At 35.6% G+C, this 22,174-nt stretch overlaps 1 protein-coding gene across 1 annotated transcript; it reads right to left on the bottom strand.

Moving 5' to 3' along the window:
- Positions 1-2,833: 2,833 nt before the first annotated feature.
- On the bottom strand, positions 2,834-20,394 carry LOC135321461 (serine/arginine repetitive matrix protein 1-like). Its single transcript, XM_064486434.1, has 12 exons — positions 20,367-20,394; positions 19,137-20,278; positions 17,163-17,648; positions 16,976-17,057; positions 15,610-15,675; positions 14,742-14,805; positions 13,331-13,398; positions 11,246-11,377; positions 9,769-9,876; positions 7,800-7,914; positions 7,359-7,421; positions 2,834-5,131 (listed from the first exon to the last, which is right to left on the bottom strand). The coding sequence occupies exons 1-3, from the start codon at positions 20,392-20,394 to the stop codon at positions 17,640-17,642; spliced, it is 1,179 nt and encodes a 392-aa protein (XP_064342504.1). The 3' UTR covers positions 2,834-5,131; positions 7,359-7,421; positions 7,800-7,914; positions 9,769-9,876; positions 11,246-11,377; positions 13,331-13,398; positions 14,742-14,805; positions 15,610-15,675; positions 16,976-17,057; positions 17,163-17,639.
- Between the last annotated feature and the right edge of the window lie 1,780 nt (positions 20,395-22,174).

The following is a 22,174-nucleotide window of genomic DNA, read 5'->3' as shown; positions in this document are numbered from 1 at the left end:
GCAGGTGGGCAGATTACACCCCGTCCCAGCACCGTGTTCAGGTGCTGTGTTCCTCCCAGGAAGGTGGGTGGCTGCCCACCTGCCCTCTCCTCGTGCTGGTCACTCTGCTGCTCTGTGCAGCTGCCTGCTCTGCCTCGGGTAGGTGGTCTGTAGGTGGGCTCGGGGAAGACTGCGGAACAGCCCCAACTATGCTCTGTGCCAAATCTGAGCTCCTTGTTTCTCTTGGCAGCACAAGTTCTCTGAGGTGTCAGGGTAGAAAGATCATCTCTGCCTCGGGCTATAAACAAGTCTCAGTCCTGCCTAGGAGGTTGTGGAGCCCCCACGTGCAGATTCAGGCCTCAGCCCCGCCCCCGCCCAGGCACTATGCACAGGAGGAGATGGTAGCTGTGGCTGAGCCCTGCCTCTCTTCTTGCGAGATGTGCCAGTAATGGCACAGGTCTGAGGAGACAAAGGCTACAGCACCCCTCCCCCCAGGGCACATGCCTGTTTACAGTTTTGTTTACCTTCTGAGTTAAAATTTACCTGACAATGAAATGTATAAATTAGGCTTTTGAGGTTCATCCTTGTATCAGTAGTTGATTCTTTTTTATTGTTGAGTAGTATTCCATTGTTTGAATATACTATCATTTGTTTTATCCATTCTCCTACTGATAAATACTTGGGCTTTGGATATCTTTTTTTGCAAGCAAACTTTTTTTTAAAAAATGCAAATATAGTATACATGCTTAAATGTGAACACATCTTAAATATACAGCTCAGTGATTTTTCACAAAGTAAACACATCTATGTAACCTTCATCCAGTCAAGAAACAGGACATTGCTGTTCCACTTTGGGTTTCTTCCCAATTACTAAGGCACCCCTTTGATGGACTCACCATCCTAAATTCAGCCACCATGGATTGGTTTTTTTGCTTTTGAAATTTTTGGTCCCGTACTTTCCACTCAACATTATGTAAGATTCATCCACTAGTGTTTTCTGTAAACTAGTATATTTTTTATTGCTTTAAAGTATACAAATTGTATGCATGTGCCACCACTTATGGTTATGTATTTATTGTTGACAAGTGTTTGGGTCATTTTCTATTTGGGGGTATAACAAATAGTGATTATGAGAATTTTCTGGATGTCCTTTGGTGCTCAGATGTAGAAGTTTCTGAAGGGTACACACATGGGTTACCCTTGGTAATAGGGTGTGGGTGTGTGTGTATGTGTATGTGTGTGTGTGTACATATATATACACACACACACACATATATAACTTTCATTCAAAAAGCCTATTTCCAAAGTATTTGTAAGAATCTATATTCCCACTGGCCATGTGTAAGAGTCCCCATTGCTTGTTGCCCTCACCAATGCTTCATATCCTTAACAACTAACTATTCTAGTGGATGTCTAATGGTGTTCCAAGTGTTTTTTTAGTATGTATTTCCATTATTACTAAAGAGGTCAGCCCCTTTTCATAGTTTATGTGGATTTTTTTGTGTGTTTGTGAAGCACCTGTTCAATTATTTTGCATATTTTAATATTGAGGTTCTGCCTTTTACTCCACTGGTTTTTGTTCTTTATATGCCCTAGATACAAGTCTTTTGTTGGATATAGGTATAGTAAATATATTTTCCCACCGTGTGGCTTAGCTTTTCACTTTCTTAATGGTATCTCTTGATAAAAATAATTCTTAATTTTACTGAAGTCCAACTTAATACTCTTCTTTTATGTTTCATGCTTTGTCTGGTTTAAGAACTCTTTGCCACTTCAAAGTCATTAAAATATCTCCTACACTATTTTCTAGATGCTTTATTTTGGTGGGGGATTAGGTTATTTATTTTTATGGAGGTACTGGGAGTTGAACCCAAGACCTTATGCATGCTAAGCACACATTCCACCTGAGCTTTACCCTCCCCCAGATGCTTTGCTTTATGTTTCAAATATATTAGATTTATAATCTATCTAAAGTTACTGTTCATGTATGGTACAGGGTTTAATTCAATGCTGTTCCATTGGTCTATATGTCTAACTTTAGGTAGTTATCACATAGACTTAATATTGTTTTATAAGTCCTTTAACATTGTTCTTTAATATCATCTTGGCTATTGTTGGCCCTTCACGCTTCTCTATGTATTTAGAATCAGCTTGTCAAGTTCTACAGAAAAACAGTAACAACAATTAACTGTTGGGGATTTTGATGTGCACATATAAAACTTTGAATCAGTTGAAGGGGAACTGACATCTTTAAAATGCTGAGCCCTCCAATCCATAAAGTTGGATTACCTCCCCTATATTTATTTTTATCACTGCTGTAACAAATTATCACAAATTTTGCAGCTTAAAGCAACACAAGCTTATTATTTTATGGTTCTGTAGGTCAAGTCAGGAACAGGTATCATTTGGCTAAAAATTAAGATGTCAGCAGGGCTGTATGCCCTTCTGTAGGTCAAAGGAAGAATATATTTCCTTGTCTTTTCCAGCTTCTAGAGTTCACCCACATTTCTTTACCCATGGCCCTTCCTCTATCTTCAAAGCTAACAGCTTTACAGCTTTCTAATCCTTCTTCCAAAGTCATATCTTTCTGACCACAGCTGGGAAAGATTTTCAATTTTTAAGGACTCCTGTTGTTAGACTAGGCCCATGTAGATAATCCAGGCTAATCTCCCTGTCTCAGAGTCCTTAACCTGATACATCTGCAAAATCCCCTTTGCCATGTAAAATAACATATTCACAGATTTCAGGATTAGAGCATGGATATAGGTAGGGGTCAGTGTGGTGCACTATTCTGTTTATCAAACTGTTTAACATTTGACGCTTTCTGACAAACGTACAAGATAGAAGATCCTGATCATGTTTAGAGTGCTTCCTCTGCAAAATATTGGGCACTGAGTTTATTTGAAAGGACTGAAAACAATATTACCACAGGAATGGTTTCCTAATTCTACTGACATTTACTTACTTTATACTTAAATACCCAAAATGGTCAGCCAGGAGTGGGATCTTGGCAAATAAAATAAAAGTATAATTCAAGCTTTTATCACTGAATTTACTAGCTAATTCTATTTTAGAAACAGACAGAAATTAAAACAATTTAGAGTAAGTCTGATTACTTATATATTAAGTGAAAATTAAGTTTTAAAAGCATGTCTGAATATGGGATAAAGTAAGCATCATAAAATTTAATGTTAATATTTAGTACCTGCAAATCTCAAACTCCCAATTTATAAACAAGTTCATACTGTATAGCACAAGGAACTATATCCAATAATGTTTTGTAGTAACTTATGGTGAAAAAGAGTATGAAAATTAATATATGTATGTTCATGTATGACTGAAGCATTGTGCTGTACACCAGAAATTGACACATTGTAAACTGACTACATATATATATATTTGAAAGGGCTGAAAGGACTATATATACCAAGAAAAAAAATTAGATTGATAACCAACAAAAAAATCTGTCAGTAATATAATGCTAGAAACACAGACACAAAAGAAAATCTCAGGCATACATCTGTTTATAGAGTCCTAGAAAAAATAGTGCCTATGCAAACCCCTGAATAACATGAGAAAATAGGAAAGGCAATATAAAAGTTCAAAACGCTTTGCTATGTAAGAGCTGCAAGGTGACTCAGACAGAAACTTAAGTGGTCAAAATGTTTATATAATTAATGATAAAGTAATTGAGGACATCATTTTAAATGAGATAAAAATAGCTGCTTAATTTCCATATTACTAAGCAAGTCATTTCTGTTTATAGTAGGTTTATATTATTTTTATATGTATTTATATTTTATAAAGACATCAACTTAGATCCTGGCTGATAACTGACAGTGGAGCAACTGATTGATTTAAATGGGTATCATAGACTTATCAGATTTCATATGCTTTAAATATACATTAATTATTAGCTGTCAGGAAGAGTTCAATTTTCATTTATTCTAACACAGCTGTGTCACAGGCAGGTTACTCTGTATTTACAATGGAGAATCATGATAGATATAAAGATATCAAGCCTTATTTAACTTCATAGGGGTGCTTTTATAAGAAAAGGAGAATAAAATAAGAAAAATCTAAAATACTACTTTTTTTATAGTGTTCTAACAGTTTTATCTTATTTTTATTTTTTTACTGAGTTATACTCCGTTTACAATGTTGTGTCAATTTCTGGTGTACAGCACAATTTTTCAGTACTTTACGAATATACGTATATTAGTTTTCATATTTTTTCCCCATGAGCTACTACAAAATTTTGAATATATTTCCCTGTGCTATACAGTATAAACTTGTTTATCTATTCTATATATACCTGTCAGTATTTACAAATCTTGAACTTCCAGTCTGTCCCTACTCACACCCTGTAAAATACTATTAAATCAACATATATTTATGAAGAACTATGAAAAATGGGAAACTATAAGTTGTTTCTTTAAATTGGAGCAAAGAGAACTACTTTAACTGGAAAATAGTTAAAATCTGGCAAGTTTTATGATTTCATGTTCACCCCTGACAGCTTTTATTCCTCCTTTCTCCTTCAATCTTTTTTGGACCTTCTAAAGAATTAAATTAAAAAAAAGAAAAAAAAAGAAAGAAAGAAAGAATAAAAGAAAATTAAGAAACAGATTTGCATCTAAAATAACCTCCTAACTGGAAAGATTGTATACTTTGTGAAAAATTTACAGCTGCCGACTTATGATATATGTCTCTGTCCACACTGCCTTACTTGTTAGGAAGGGTCTTAAAAAAAAAAAAAAGTAAAGAAAAATAGCAAATTATAATGGCTTTTACATTTTAAATTATTTTCTATGTGTCTACAATCTGCTCTATCATGAGTTATTAAGATAAACATTATCAGCTATACTCTACTTTCCTATCATGCACATTGTGACTCTGAGAAGCATGCACGCTCTAACTTACCATCTGCAGGTGGTGTACAGGTTAATGCAGTTCTTTTGACAATATATGGTTTTGTAGTCTAGTTGTCTAACTACTACATAATGGAAAAGATGTAGAACTACTGGTACCACTGCCCTCGGTCTCTGTCATTTACCTTAAACATACCTGGAAAAGTAGATTCAAAAACTCATTGGCAAGAACATTTTTCACACTCCAGATATGATATTCCTCTAGAGTTAAGATGGCCATTCTGAAAGAGAAACAATATTTAAGAATATCTTAAATCTTCATTTTCTTATATTATTTGAATAAAATCTGTTTTATTAAACTTGCAATGGTCATTTGCCTGAAAGAAAACTAATGATTTAATGTAGATGCTATGTGTTCATCTAAAAGTAGGCCAGCAAAAATAAGTTCAAAAGTAACCAAACTCTGAAGTAGTGAGTCATAACGTGGGCAATTTATCACCAAAAATCTTCCTCCAGTAAGACCTGGGAAATAACTCACAGTATCTTCTGGTTCAAGGTGAAGTTTACTAACAGAACCCACGAAAGGTTCTGGTTAGAGAAAAAGGACTATTTACTAACTTTGAAAGCATCTTTCCAAACTCTCTGGATTATGCCCTTTGACCCTAACAATTTTCTAAGATCTTCTTTAAAACATCTGGCAATATTATTTGACTTCTTAAGAGATTTAAAAGAACTAAATATATATAATAAATGAGTATCTATATTAACATTTCCTCAAAATAAAATTTAACATTACTTTCACAAGTTGAATAAAGCAGTATTTTTTTTTTTTTGGTGTCAAAGTGTACCAAAAATTACATTTATATACAGTAGACAATATTTCTTGGTAGGCAAAAATATAACCAAATGCTTCTTACTTCATGTTTTGAACAATCACCTTAACAATCCTAGATGAATAATAATGTTCTTAGCTTTTATTAATTAATTATATTTTTATTATCTAATGATTTATTATTTAATGATATTTAATATTTATTATTAATGATATTCATGTATTCATTCAATATATAATACCATTTATTATAAGAAAAGATTTTAAAGCACTATGATGGTAATTATTGGCTTTCATGATGCAACTTCCATTAAAGTATATTAATACCAATGTAATGGTACAAAATAATGGGTAATATTGTCACAGTCTAGTCACCAGTGAATATGGGTAATAGGTTTGGTTGAAAGGTCCAAATTCTATTCTAAATTTTTACCATTTCATTATTATGGTTACACGGAGATGGAGCAGCTAAATGATCTTTCTTTTTAATGTTCAAAAGTACAGCCATAAGAAGAAACACGGTCTTACATAAAAATAGACAGCGATGATAACTTCCATACTTATCAAACACCCAGAAAAAAGGCAATGGAAATTGTATCTCTACATAAGGTATTTCCTAACAGAAACTTTCCTATGTTTCTGTTTTCATATATACCAAATAGAAATGGCTACCTTAGGTTTGGGCAGAAAAGTAAATGAAGACAGTTATCTGAATTGCCAAACAAAGATCAAGCCCTGAAAAATTCATTTCTATTATTTATTTCTGTTGAGTGTCAGTTAATAAGACTATGATGATTTCTTCTGGATTTGTGATTGAAAAAAAAAGTTACTTATTTTTCTAAGCCTGTATAAGACCACTATGGTCTACATCCTACCATCTGCTACTTGATACATGTCAACATTTGAATAGAAAGGGTCAAATTAACTCATATGTGTCTCACATATATGGATTATCTTCAGTTTCACAGGGATACATAGACATTAAGGCAAACCTATTATAATATCTTTAATAAATGTTGTGAAACTAAAAAAAGTTCTAGGCTTTATTCTTAGTAAAGTACATGCTTGTTTCTGCTATTATACACTTATTCTGGCTGCTATTAAAAAACTTAGAACAGACCCTCACCAATATTATTGAAAAAAAAATTTTAAAACTATATACACCACCCAGATTGAGATAAAAAATAATTCCCATCATCCCAGATATCCTATGGTCCTTCCCAGTTAAATCACCCATCTCCAAAATCACTATTGTAACACTTATTAACATGAGTTGTCTCTGTTCTAGAAATTCATATAAATTGAATTGTACAATGTGTTCTTTTATTCTATGGCTTCTTTTGCTCAATATAGGCTTTGTCTTACCATAATGTATTAAAATGGGAGAAGTAAAGATTATAAACTACAGATGGCAAGGGCTGTCTCTACTTAATTTTTATAAAATGCCTAGCTTATAAAATATAATGTTTTTATGTAAATAACACTTAATGGAGTTGTTTAAAGGTGGAATGGGCTTTCCTTAGGGACAACTTGGAGGAATTGTAACCACAGGTCCAAATAAGCTTTTAGCAGGGATGATGTAGAAGAGATTCAAGTATGTACATGTAAGGTATGTATAACAATTCAGAATATAATGTATTTTTAGAAAAGAATAAATTAGTTTCTGCTACACTCACCTTTGTGGTGTCATGTGCATTCTATGTATCTTCTACAATGTTGGATACATCCACATGTAATTCCTTTAAAACCAGAAACCCAAATCAGTAGTTAGGATAGAGAAGGTATAATTTAATTAGCCAGTAGCTGAAGTATAAAGTATTTTCGGTCAACTTTTTTTTCTTTTTTTAATTACAGAAATAGATTGCTTGTTTGCCTTAAAAATTTATGACAATTTTCCAGTGGTTTCATTTTTTTAATATAATACATTCAGCTTATTAAATTTTCTAAGGCAAATTCTCTTCCCAATTTTGCATCTTTGGCTATGAATATTTTGAGTAGCATAATATAGAACCTAGAAGATTTCTTACTACTTTTTCTCAACCTCTTTTAAAAAATTCTTCACTCTATGTTCCTGTTGGAAGTTTACATTCAAGAAGATGTATACAATCAGACTTTACCAGGGTATCATCGGTGCAGTTGTCCTTCCAGACCTCTAAATGTGCAACCACGTGCCTCTCAGTTCAACCCTAGAGAGAACTCCATCACCGTCAACATCAAATACCTTGAAGCAAACTAAAGAAAAGAAACTCTTATGGAGGGAAATTACTTTCATATTCTGAAGTATAATACATTTTATTACAAGCTGCCCTAGTAAAATTACTTAGTTCCTCAAACAATTACATTCTGGATTAAGTTCTTATTTGGAGGAGATTGTGTCATTAAAGTCCTTTGAACTTGTAGGAATTCCTGTACACTTCACAAGTCTCTCTCCTTATATCATTAGCCAGCTTAGAGAACTCTATCCTTCACCTAAATCTAAAGTTAAATTTCTTGCAAACTGAAAAAGAAGGGCCAAGTTACTATACAATATCTCACAGTTTTTGAGAAGGTAATTCAAACTTTTAAATTAATTTCTAATATTTAAAACTGATCACTTCAGAGTTGATTCTTACAATGTTGAAAATATTCCATCTATATTAAGAATCAACAAAAAGCTGGTACAGTCAGCCCCCTGTATCCATTGGTTCTGCATTCACAGGTATAAACAATAGATCAAAAATTATATATATATATATATATATAAATTTTCCCAGAAAGTTCTCAAAAGCAAAACTTGAATTTGCTATTCACTGACAACTATTTACATATCATTTACATTGTATTTACAAATAATTACATTGTATTAGGTATTACAAGTAACCTAGAGATGATTGAAAGTATACAGGAGGATGTGCATAGGTTATATGCAAATACTATGCCATTTTACATAAGGACTTGAGCATCCATGGATTTGGTATCTGAGGGGGTCTCAGAACCAATCCTCAGCAGATAATGAGAGATGACTGTATAAAGATTTTGCCTCTCCAGTGTAATTAATGTGCACCCAATATTTTTGCCTAAGAACAATCTCAAATCTTCAATGAAGTTTATATACAACAAGCTAAAAATCCAAAATATCAGCACTTTGCTAATTAACATCAATATCAGCAAAATTGCTAGTTAGTCTAGTTGGTTAACTTCCACTAGTCCACTGGCAAAAAATAAATTAAAAAAAATTTAAGACAATAATTAACCTCAATTGAGAAACAAAGACTTCAGCCTCTTTAATACCAGAACTTTAATGTGAACAAATAATCTATCACAAAGCCAGGTTAGAGTAATGGTATACTATCAGGGAAGATAAAAGAAATCTAAAGTTTTAAGATTAAATAATTATCTACTTCACACACCCGTGTAACAATTATGCTAGTAATTAACTGAGTGCATCACAGTACAACATTACAAAAGAATATTGAACTAATAAGTATCATACCCAAAATACGCAGTATTTGTGAAGCTGTATTTTAGAAATATGCAGAGATAATGACCCTAGTGAATATATAAGAATTAGGTTCCAATTAAATGTAAACTGCTGCATTTTCCTAACCAAATATGGTTAAGATTTATTAATGTAATATGCTTATAAATTACGCTATAATATTTTAGCTAGGTTTAAAAGATAAATTTAGTATTTAATAAAATTGTTTTATCATAAATTTAATTTTGCTAATATCAATATACACAGTGCTAGAAAATAAGTTGGAATTCAAGTTAAGCAAGACAAATTTTCTATATAGACTACCAGAAAATATTTTCTATATGCTTAACATTTTCAAACACATCATGAATGATGTAGTTCATTTATCATGAATTGTACATTCATCTGGAAAATCAACCATTATTAATAACAAAGATCTTAAATTACTCTACAGTAAAAAAGAATAGATGATTGAACCTTTACACTGACCTCAGTAAAACCTCAGCAAGAGATTGCTATTTGCCAAAGGGATGAAAATTCAAGCCTTAATCAGATGATTTTTTACATGAATGGATGCTAATTTTTTTCTCTGTATAGCTTCCAAATTTTGTGATGTTTAACACACTTACATTTCTGTCTTTCAGCCAGAGGTCCTCTGCAACAAGCTGAAAACCCACAGGATATCTCCTTAAAATCTATGTGGCTGTCATGATTTTCACCAAAAGCATTAAATAAACCTGTAAAATAGGAAAACAGAATAAATCACAGCCAACAACCTTCCTGTTAATAATGACATGCTTATGAAAGGAGGCATGACTCGCATAAACTGACTTAGTTTTTAAAAGTTATCAGTAGTTTCCACTGTCTTAGGAAGTTTTTTTTTTCCCCTGGAATAATTATAACCAAAATTTAACTTCCTAGAAGAAAATACTATCATTTAGTGTTTGGTTTTGTCTGCCTACCTGTCTCTATCTTATATTAATTCCAAAAGTCAAAAGCGATTGTAGAATGTAAAAAATAAAAATATATTTTAAAAATTTAACTGGAAAAAAGTCAGAGACCACAATTATCCTAATTTGGAAAGACTAAGAAGAAAAAAGAAAAAAGAAGAAGAAAAGTTGAACTCTATCAAAGATATACTGTGTTGTTATTAACAAGCTTCATACAACTCCTTCATGAAGCAAAGAAAACTAACACACTATATTATAAGAGAAAGAAATTCTGTACTGCAGTCTTCATTATACCACTTAATCTGTATAAATAAATATATTAAATTTCAGAAATAAAGGGCAATTTATAATCTAATCGTGTGGTTTTTAAACTTTTCATAAAAAATAAATGGAATCATTTTGTTTTCAAATGAAATGATTTCTCAATCTCTAATTCTAAAAAGGTAAAAACATAACTGCACTGCTGAAGTGGAAGCCCTGTCTGTTCTAGCTCCCCTAACAAATATTACTAAAACACACTAGAAACCTGAAGAATACAGACTGTCTATTTCAAGAATCTAATTCTGTGCCCTCAAAGAGCAGAAAATTGAAGCTAAGAAGTAGTTAAATGACTTGCTAAAAGTAAGAAATTTTTTTAAAAAGGTCTGAATCAGAAGCAGAACCCAAGCTTTCAGATTTCAAATACAGTTTTTGTGATTATCAGCCACAACTACTCCTTGTAAACCTCATTTAATATATATATATATATACTATACATATATAAATATAGTAGTGGAAAGTTTAGAGTTAAGTGGGGACCTTAGAGATGGTCTAGTCCAGTGGTTTCTTAATTTTTTAAGGGTGGGGGAAGGATACAGCAGTGGAACCTTCTTCTATATAAAAGAAATACAATAGACACTACTCAGCTGAGGAAGAGGTGAGGTCACGTGTGGAAGCTACAGCTTTGCCTATTCAGTGTCCACCACCCTGACCTTGCACCAGATGCTGAGGCACCGCACTGGAGCACAGTTTCATAATGATTGTCTTGGTCAAACTGATTTTATATATGAGAATATTCAGGTGCAGAAAGGTAAACCGACTTACACAAGGCTCCAAAGGTGGAAAAAGGCTCACGTGTTTACCAAAGAACATTTGTAGAAAATAGAAGGATTCCCACCTTCACTCAGAGATGGACAAACTGGTGGTGAAGCCAATGGGCCAAATGTCTCTAAATCAAATCATCCAGTTCGGGATTGAGCCCTCAGCAACCAACAGCATTTCTCCAGATGAATGATGTCTGATTCCTCCACTGACAATCAAATCAAAAAAGATTATAAAATCTCACTCTTCTCTTCTGGACAATTAATTAGTTCATCCTGATAATGTAACTTCTAAAGATACATTTTAATTTCCCAGTTAAACTGTTAAAAAACTACCTAAAACAAAAACTCTGAAAGACAAATATATTGTATATATAGTGGCATGCAAATTAAATTCAAATTAACATAAAAGAGGCTTTAAAATGGGAAAAAAACTTGCAATTTCCCATTAAGCAGGCTGTTTAATTCCAACATGTAAAATAATAAACTAAGATATTTATTTTTTGCTTCCCACACTTTTATCTGTATTCACTTTGGTGATTTTAATCTCTATCTTAGATTTGAAAATTCTTGATCATAGTCTCTCCTGGCTACACAGGTAACACACTAATAGCAGAATCTCTGTTTGATTTATCCTGTCATTATGGTAACCACTTACACATTTAATACTTATTAAATAAATGTACAAAGGGGATAGACCTAAGCTTCTCCTTCTTGGTCCTAAAATTCTTACTACCCCTCCTATAAAGGCAGGAGCCTCCTCTGTAGGACAGAGTGTAAATGTATCTCCTGAGAAGGATTCCCCAACAAGGGCTGTCTTTACAGCGTGCTTTTAGATAAGATGTTTTTATGGGACATTTCAATAAAAGGATCAAGGACCTAAGCTTCCCAGTATGGTGGGAGTTGTGATGGGCATGGGAGGATGCTCACTTGGGAGGATGAGATGTTAAAGACACTAACAGTGAAAAGGACAGGGCAAGATGAAGGGCGATTGGGAAACAGGACCACAGAGATGTGACATCTACTTCCCACTGTCATCTAAGTGATACCTACTTGAAAGAAACATTTCTACAGTTAAATTCTATAATGGGGGGTTATTTAAATGAAGCACACATATTCTCAATGAGTAGATCACATAATTTTTAGAGATTCAGAGTGCATTAGCATTTTCAGAGTACTTTTTACATCAATAACTAGTATTTATAAATTCCTGTGCGCTAAGTAAGTATGTGGAATTATTTCCATTTTGCTTTTAGGCTTACTACAGCTTAACCTATTCACTGCACTGATACAGAGTAATTTTTCTAATGAATAAAAATGATAATGTACAAACTTGTTAAAGATTCTTTAATTTCTCCATCACCAGATTTATGAACATTTAGGCCTATGTGTCAGTTTCTTACCAGCTTTTTCACCAAAACCTTACATTTAGGTTATATTGCATTACCCAGAGGTCAGGAAATGTTCTTTCACACATCCATGTCTTTATTAGCTCTTGTGTCCTCTGAGGAGAAACCTTCTCCCCACTTTCACATCCTTCCATTTTACAGCCTAACCACTAATCCTTCTGTGAACACCTTCTAATGCTTTCCAACCTCACCAGCTACCCCAGGGTCTTAGCTTCTCTCTTCCGCAATTGTTCTCCACTGTATATAGTATCCAATATTCAAGTGAAGTATGAGTCCTCATTTACAGGTCTGTGGCCTCTCTAGATTACAAAGTATTTGGATTCAGTAACCTTGTCCTTTTATCACTGTTGCTTCTAGAATTCATTTCATAGGACCTGATACATAGTAACCACATAATAAATACTTGCTGAATGAATGAATGAATGAATAGCCAAGGCAATCTTCACAGCCAAGGCTTCCCCACCCCAGCTCAGTATTCTTTCTGTTACATCAAAGAGACTCTGCCCCATGAAACAACAGACCCTGCACATTTTAACAAATGTATACAATTATTAGGAACTATTATTAGAACAGAGACTAGCACTACTGTTCTCATAGTTATGTCACATAAGAAGTGTATTAAAGCCCGTTCTGATTTGTTATTTATACAAATCAGCTATGTCTGTCACCAGTTTAAATATTAGTAATTTAGAAAACAAAAGTTATTGACTTATCTACTCAACAGAAAACATTATGACAGATCTATTTACATACCTCTTTTGTCAGTTTATATACCAACTGGAAAAGAAGAGGTGTACAGTCAACTCTGAGGGTATAATTGCCTGCAAAATAAATAAGAGAGTATTTTAATACCTCCAAATGGACTTCAAACCTGTATTTAATTCTAACTTTATTTTCTAATTATAAACAAGATATAACAGATTTCAAATTGAAGGCATCATTCCTGGAGAATTAAAAATAGGGTGGACCCTACAGATTATCATATTCAGTGAAGTATGTCAGACAGAGAAAGGCAAATATCAAATTATATCACTTATATGTGGAATGTAAACAAACAAAAAAATGATACAAATGAACTTATTTACAAACCAGAAATAGATTCACGACATAGAAAAGAAACTATGGTTACCCAAGGGGAAAGGGGGAAGGGAAGAGAGATGTTAGGAGTTCAGGATTAACAGATATACACTATTATATATGAAACAGATAAACAACAAGGACCTACTGTATAGCACAGGGAATTATATTCAGTATTTATATAACCTATAATGGAAAAGAATCTAAAAATATATGTATATGTATATGTATATGTATATGTATATGTATATAACTGTGTAACTTTGCTGTACACCTGAAACTAACATTATAAATCAAATGTACTTCAGTATAAACAAATAAATAAGATTTTAGAATAGATAGATAGGTAGGTAGATAAATAGACAGACAGACAAACAGTCTGGCTAAAACTAAAACACAAGGTGGAAATAACTCTTCAGGAGCCAGAGAGGCTGCAGCACACACTCGGGGTAGGAGACTGCAGAGGCAGACTCTGCTGCTAAGGCCGCAGCTCCTTCAGTAACAGTAAGGGCCATTGCTCATTACGGCAGCAGTACCTAGGGGTCTTTGGCAAAGGAAGTGGTAAGGCCATAATGTTCATGTTTTTATTCATTCATTCAATTCAATATCAAGACTTTAGACTAGAGCATGTCAGTAACTAACATGTGTCCTGTGACACTTACCTAGAAATAACCATAATATGATGAAAGCCTACAGATGCACATGCCACATGTCAGGGTCAAAAGGAAGTCTGTAGTGGGTGCTTATTTCAGAGTTGGTCCAATACATACAGGAACTATTTCTGTATGAAATACTTTACCCCAACTTTTAAAAATAGCTCCACAGGAAGAATGTCAAAAGTACTAAAGTTTTAAGTAGTAATCCAAGATAGGCCAATGGTAAATATACTAAAGAAATTAGGATCAATAGCTTAGTTATGAATCATATTGATTCATTTGAATCATAATAATGTTCTCTCTGGTAAAATGGAGAAATGGAGGTATTATTGAGGCATCTCATAGAAAGAGGATAATCCTAGTTTATGAGTTGGAGTTGATAGACTTAAATACTGGTATACTATTTAATGACAATCTGAAATAAAATTTACCTTCTGTGTATGAGTCTGCATTGATATATGCAACCTCTCTCTCCTGGAGTGTTTTCACATTCTCCTGTAGTTGAAGCAAAGCAGTCACTTAACTCACGGCATTTACAATTGTGGAAATACAAGCAAAACAAACAAATTAATTCAGTAAAAGAGTGGTTTGCAGATACCATTATAAATCAAACGCCTATGCCTTTGACCATAATTTTAAGAAAATGCTATTAATTGCTTGATAATATTAATGCAATTAAAACAAGAAAGAAAAATATTAGTGATGCTGTAGCCACTTTTCATAGCAACAGCACAGAGACCCAGAGGAAAACTGCCTCTGATCCCCTGCACCATAATATGAAGGGGGAAGGCTCGGAGATGCTCAGCCTCACCCTGGATCTACTGGAAGAGAACTGCTCAAAGTAAGGCCTGGAAATCTGTACTTTTAAAAGGTGTCCCTGGCAATCCTTACAGACATTAAAGTATGAGATCCCTTGACGTTGGGGATCCAAGTAACTTTACCATATTAAAACTGAGGAAGTTGGAAATTTGATTTATCAAGAATTTTTTGAAAGAGAAGATATTGATGAAAAAGAAAAAGAAAGGAGGGGAGGATAGAGAAAAAACTAGAGGGAGAGAAGAGTGGCTATTAGGACAAAGACAAGACATTTCTCTCTCACACATACATGCACACATGCACACACATTCTAGAAAAATACAGAAGACGACTAATGCCATCACACACATGGGAATATGCAGAGAGAACTCTTCTTCTCTCTGTTTCTCTCTCTCTCTCTCTCTAGCTTGCTACCTTATAAGAGCAGTTACAGTAAAAACATTTAAAGCTGTGACTGGTCATCCCACAAATGAGAATTCTCACCTCTGCACTTGGCCACACGGGATAGATGACAGCTGATTCTGCTGCAGAGTTTCCATTATGACAGAGCTACAGTAGAATTAAAAAAGATGCCTTAACTATATGTAAAGGTAAATGTGCTCCTGAATATGATCAAGAAGCTAGTAGAAAATGGGAAACAATATTCAAATTGTCTTTTAACTCACATGAATTTAAATTAATGCAAGGCATATTATCTTGTATCTTGGATTTATTTTATCTGTATTCTAAGCTGATTAAATTATAGAAAAACACATGTATTTCTATATACATGTATTCACAAGAAATTACATATTTCTAAAAGTAAATGACCTTAATGAATAAGATCTGATTCATCTAAATAAGTGTATTATGAAATGCATGTTCATAACACCAACATAATAATAAGACTTTGCAATATAAATGGAATCAAATGTGATACAAGTAACTGTGATTTTATTCCCATACTTATTTAATTCATATTATTATTTTAAAGTATGCAGAAATGAGTCAGAAGGAAAGCATTTTAAAAACCAGACACAATGATAAGAAAGATATGACATTCTTCAAATCAATTCTATAAAATTTGGACTCATAAATGATGAACAAAACAGAGGATAGTCACAGGAAAGTGCTTTTTGGTGCACCTGCCTTTAAAAAAAACACACAAGCCTACCTTGAACATGTAAGAACTTAGAGTTATTGGACAGAGAGCCTAAGGGAAGAAGACGAAAGAAGGGGGCCTATGAAAGACACTTTAAAATAAAGCATTAAGAGCCAGTGACAAATGAAAATTAATCATAATTGAATTAAAAATAAATCCTTGAAATTTTAGAGTAATTCAATTTACAAAATCATTGTATTATACTTCCCAATCAGGCACTTTTGTAAATGGTAAAATACACCTATGGTTACAATTTAGTACAGAATCCATAAAGGAGAGACTATAATCAGAGTATAGTCATCTTAAAAGAGCATGTTGTTTTCCTAGATAGAAGAAATCCAAGGAAACTGTAAAAACTTGAAAATTAATGCCAAAGATCTATATCAGATTTTCAATAAGCTAATTCACTTGTCAGAAGCAGCTTCCTAGGTTTGACTATTTTCTGAGCTTACAGATTTTACTTACTTCTCACAAAACAAATACAAATAGAAACTAAAATATTTTAAAAATAATGAAAAACTTGGTTTGTACTTAGTAATTAAGAGGTTGTTCTGTTTTACCAAACTGATGTAAAAGCAAAAGCAAACTCTATTTCTTAAATTTTCTTGAGTATTTATCCAAATTAAAACAATATCAGGTAATGGAACACATCTGTGATTACCCTGAGATAAATGTTGACCAAGAAGATACGTTTTCTGTCTTAGTTACCTCAGCCCATTTGTGGAACCCAGAAGTCCAAATTTTTCTGCATCCCAGCTGGCAAAAATGGTAGTTCTTCTCGGTCTCCAGCCTGTAATCATTGTTAACATACATGGTTAGGTACATCTGCCTAAAAACAAAGGAAAATTCACTCAAGTCACTTTCTGTCATCACTTGCCAAGGAAACATTATTTACCTCTACTAATCAGTTTTCCAAAATTCTGGACAACTTCTTATAAATCAGCAGTTCCACTGGTTAGGTCAGTACCTCCAAATACCCAGAAGTCCTGATGATCTCCCAGAATAACACACCTGTTTGGAAAGGAAGGCATTCAAAAGAATGACAACTTAGAATGTATTATAAAGAGCAGTAATTTATGTTTTTAAATTAAACTTCCTCCTGCTTGAGTTTCCTCCATAGAAAACCATCAAGGTAGTGTCTCCTTTTAGAATTTACCTTTTTTCCCCACATTTAATTATATCACATCAACCAGGAAAAAAATATTAATAGTTGATTAAAATTTATCTTCTCTTACTCCTGTAATCTTTGTAAAAACAAAATGTTTTAAGACATTTTAAAAAATCCACCAACTCACCAAGTTTCACAGATCCTCAGTTAGTTCTGATTACATCGTAAATGCTTGTGATTTTCTTGATGTTATGAACATGCAATTTAACCTTCCTAGAATTTCACAAAGGGAACAAATTACTTCACATAGAGCATTATGTCTAACAGGATCCTTCCAATGTTTTATTCTAAGTCTCAGAAGTACAGAAAACTGTTTAATAGGATGATAAATTCCCATATGCCCACCATCTAAATTCAATCATTGTTAATACTGTTGAACAATTTGCAAGCAAGTTGCGCAAATCATGACAGTTCTCTCCTATGTATTTAAGAATGCACCTTACCGTGAGATTAAAAAAAAAAAATCAGTATTTTATATTTTTCCTCCCTCATAGCTCTATTGTTGGTATTTATTTAAACTTCAAAATCATTATTCAACGTGAAAAAGAATCTTGTTCTTAGCAATTTAAAAAAAAAAATTGTGTATTTGTCCATTTAGAGATCAAATCAATTAAAGGATATAAGCCCCAGGTGCTTTTTTTGATATTTTGACCAGGGAAAATTTCTGTTTGACTTTTCTCTTAAACTGTTACTGAAGCTACATACTCTGTTTTCCTTGTGTCTGTATGTGTCTGTTTATAAATCACATTTTTCATTGTGTACCTCTAGAGGGTATTAATACATGAGATAATAATGTCTATGTTAAAGGAACTCAGTTCTAATTGAGTTAAATAAACACTTTTTAAAAAATTCTTATAAAATAAAACTGAACTTCTAGTATCAAGAGTTTTGAAATTTTAAAACAAGCTTCTTACAGAACTTATAAAATACTTGCAGAATCCAAATTCACATTGCTAAGGCAAATCATTAACCAACAAGGCTCATTTAACCATTTTAGTTTAATAAAAACAGCTATCTCCTCTCTGATTCATCAGTGTGAAGTTTCCCTTTCCCTCTACATTTCAAGCCAGTCAAACTAAAGTTCTGATCATGCCATGCTGTTTCCCAACCCTGCACAAGCTGTCCTCTGCAGCTGGCGTTTACTGCCTGTCTTGATTCCTTGGAAATCTTACTGTTTGTGTAAAATTAAGCTCAATGAGCACCTGTTCCGTAGTCATGCCTCCTTAACACCAGTGCTGTCCGGGGTTAGTAACAGTAACGACTATGATGGTAAGCGCAGGGGGCCATGTAGCAGTTAAGCGTTCACCACTGTGACCATCTAACCCACCCCCACAGAAGTGACCGGTGAACTTCTCTCCTTTCCCCCTTCTCTCCTACTCCTTCCCTTAAGTTAACCTAGGGTTTTGCATGCATAGTGTTTTGACAGTTATCTGAAACACTGTTTTAAACCGTCAGTTGAAAAGGGAAGACAAAATGTTACACCTGGCCCGGAGGAGGAGAGGGGTGGGAGTGGCCCAGAAGAAGCCGAACGGGACGCGCGGCCTCGGATCACAACACAGCACCGTTCCTTCCCGAGTTTCGCAGCTGGGAAAGCAGAGGCCTGGGGCCCGGACCACCTCGGGGCCTTCAGGGGCATTCAGGGGAGGCCAAGGGAGGGACGGAGACCCGCGCAGGGCTGGGGAGGGGCCAGCAGGGACTCACCGTCTGTGCAGCGGCTCCTGACCCACGGCTGGGCAGGCGGCGGTGGCGGTTGAGGCTGCGGTACCGGCGGAGGCGGCGGTACCGGCTGAGAGGGCTGAGGCGGCGGCGGTACCGGCTGACGCGGCGGTACCGGCTGAGAGGGCTGAGGCGGCGGCGGTAACGGCTGAGTCGGCGGCGGCTGAGACGGCTGAGGCGGCGGCGGTACCGGCTGAAGGGGCTGAGGCGGCGGCAACGTCTGCGGTACCGGCTGAGGCGGCGGTACCGGCTGAGAGGGCTGAGGCGGCGGCGGCTGCGGTGCCGGCTGAGGGGGCTGAGGCGGCGGCGGCGGCGGTTGAGGCCGCGGTGCCGGCTGAGGGGGCTGAGGCGGCGGCGGCGGCGGTACCGGCTGAGGCGGCGTCGGCTGCGGTGGCGGCTGAGGGGGCTGAGGCGGCGGCGGCGGCGGTTAAGGCCGCGGGTCCGGCTGAGGGGGCTGAGGCGGCGGCGGTTGCGGTGCCGGCTGAGGCAGCGGCGGCGGCGGTGGCGGCCGCTGGAAGGACTTGAGGGACTCGAAGGCCTTCGCCAGCTTTTCCAGGGTCGCCATGGAGGCCTCCCGCCCCGCGGGGTCAGCCCCCGGAGTCGCCGGGCCGACCGGCGGCTCTGGTCAGCAGCGGTGGCAGTGAACGGGGCTCGGGGCCGCCAGCAGGTGCGGACCCCAAGCGCGCGGCCATCTTGGAGCCGTCCCGACAGCCCCCGCGGCCCTGCGTCCTGCCACGCTCCGCCGGTGGGGCGGGGCCGGGCCGTCGGATTGACAGCCGGAGGCAGCCGCCTCCGCCAATGGCTGCCGCGCCCGCCCCTTGGGCCCAAAGAGCCGCCAGGGCTGCTGGAGTCACTGCGTTCTTCCCGGCGAGGGGCGAGGGGTACTGCACGGAGATCGGGAGGGCGGTTCAGGGGCGGGGTTGCGTGGCACGGCGAGGAGGGTGGGGAGGGCGGGGTGACTTGTGATTGAGGGTCTCTCTCAGCGAGGGGCGTTCCCGGACGACGCCTAGCGGGTGGCAGGGAGGCGGGGCAGTGGGCTGGGAGCCCGAGACGCCCGCGGGGCGCTTGCCCACCCCGCGGCGCGGGCTGAGGGCCGGCTCGCCGGACAGCCTGCTGTAATATGCTGACTGTTATATATTTGGCCTTACCCTTGTTAGTTGCCTCAAATCACTCCTTGTTCACCTTCATGATCATTACCATAGATATACTTCTTACAATCCTCGTACTTACTATGTTCCCTCATGCTACAGGGCCATACACATGCTATTCTCACTCTCAGAAATAATCTTTTACACATCAATGCCCTACTCCCCTCAAGAGATTTGCCTATCTAATTCCAATCACTCTCAGTGCTCAGCTAATTTGTGAATTCATAAAGCCCATTACATTAACATAATTTCTTAACACCATGTAATTCTCCTTTATCACATTATTAAAGTATGCTTTATAATAACATAAAAACTCTTCCATGCATGAAGGTAGATATTAAACAATTAAGTTCACAATATAAAGTTGTAAGTACATATACTGTATATTATGAAAAATGTTAAGGAATAACATACTATCGTTAAATTCATTCACAATTTTTCATAGAAATATGGAAATATTTATTCCAAGTTGGATCATCACTATATGTGTGTGTGTATATATGTATATATCTTTCATCCTTCATTCACATTATAAGTTCTGATAAAATATTGCCAACAATTAACTTTTATACCCTAAATTACCAATAAAGGAATAGGAAAGAAGGGAGAAAATAAGAAAGGAAAGAAGGAAATTGAGGGGTTTTAGAACTCTTGAGATTGAGACATATTAGATAAAGACTCAGATCTGCACATTTATGTATGATAATTATTTTCCTAAAATTATATAAAAACAAAGAAAACTGAAAGCTAAATATAAAATTATTTACAACCCAAATTTGAGGTTAATTTATATCTTCAATTGATATGCATTTTTTAAATTTAATATTACACTGTTCCATTGCTATAATATAATCAAATTCATAAACAGAAAACTATATATGATATATACATCCTCTCACCATTGATAACATCTCTGAAAGCATTTTTGAAGTAGAATACTTTATATTTAAAGTTTTTATCATTAGAAAGGCTTTGAATATTTTAACACTATTAGATTTAATTTGCTTCATCGTATTATTTTTTCCATTACATGAGAAATAATATCTTATATGGTTTTGATTCATTCTTTAAGTAATTTGTTAATATTGTGTAATAAGTGAATTCATGGAATTAAGGAAAGAATTTATTTTAGGGCCTGACATGTAACAGTTTGACTACAAATCCTTCCTTCCTTCCTTCCCTCCTTTTTCTCTTTCACTCCCTCTCATCTTCCTCTCTCCCTCTCTTCCCTACTTTCTTCTTATTCTTTCCTGATTTTAATAATCAGATTTACTAGCTAGCAGGACCATTTTACTACCTCTGTAGATCTAGTCTTCCACAATTACAGCCATCTTATTCTACATTATATTAGTGTGATAAGCACACATATAGATTACTTTTATCAAATATGTAACTTATAGTTTTGATTTTAAGTTAATTAGCTATTTAATTCAGATTGTCCATCATTTCTTAGAAGTCATGGAGTATTCTTTCCAACACTTAAATGAGATATGTAACCAATGGAATTTTTTCAACAGAATAGTGAAACTGAATTTTAGCAGTGACATGCAATAGTTTTGTGGATATTTATTGATAGAATTTTGTAAGATCTCTTCTGTAATGTATACAGTATGTACATTTTTTCCACCTGTCAAAGAACTCCAGACTTTGAAAAGAGAGGTTCTAATGGATCATGTGTTAAACTGCATTGGTTGATTGATCCTTATAAAAGCATGTTTAGTCATTGCTGTTTTTGGTAGTGGTTTTACCAAAAAAAAAAACTGACAAATTTAATTGTGATAGTTAACAAATAATTCATAGATTATGTGTTATCACATAAAAAAGAATGAATAATTGAATGCAAAAAATTCAACATGACAACTTCTACTCTATTGA

This window comes from Camelus dromedarius, chromosome 6, assembly GCF_036321535.1.
Source record: "Camelus dromedarius isolate mCamDro1 chromosome 6, mCamDro1.pat, whole genome shotgun sequence".
Classification (NCBI taxonomy): domain Eukaryota; kingdom Metazoa; phylum Chordata; class Mammalia; order Artiodactyla; family Camelidae; genus Camelus; species Camelus dromedarius.
The sequence above is the reverse complement of the archived record's forward strand: the minus strand, read 5'-3'. Positions and strand labels throughout refer to the sequence as shown.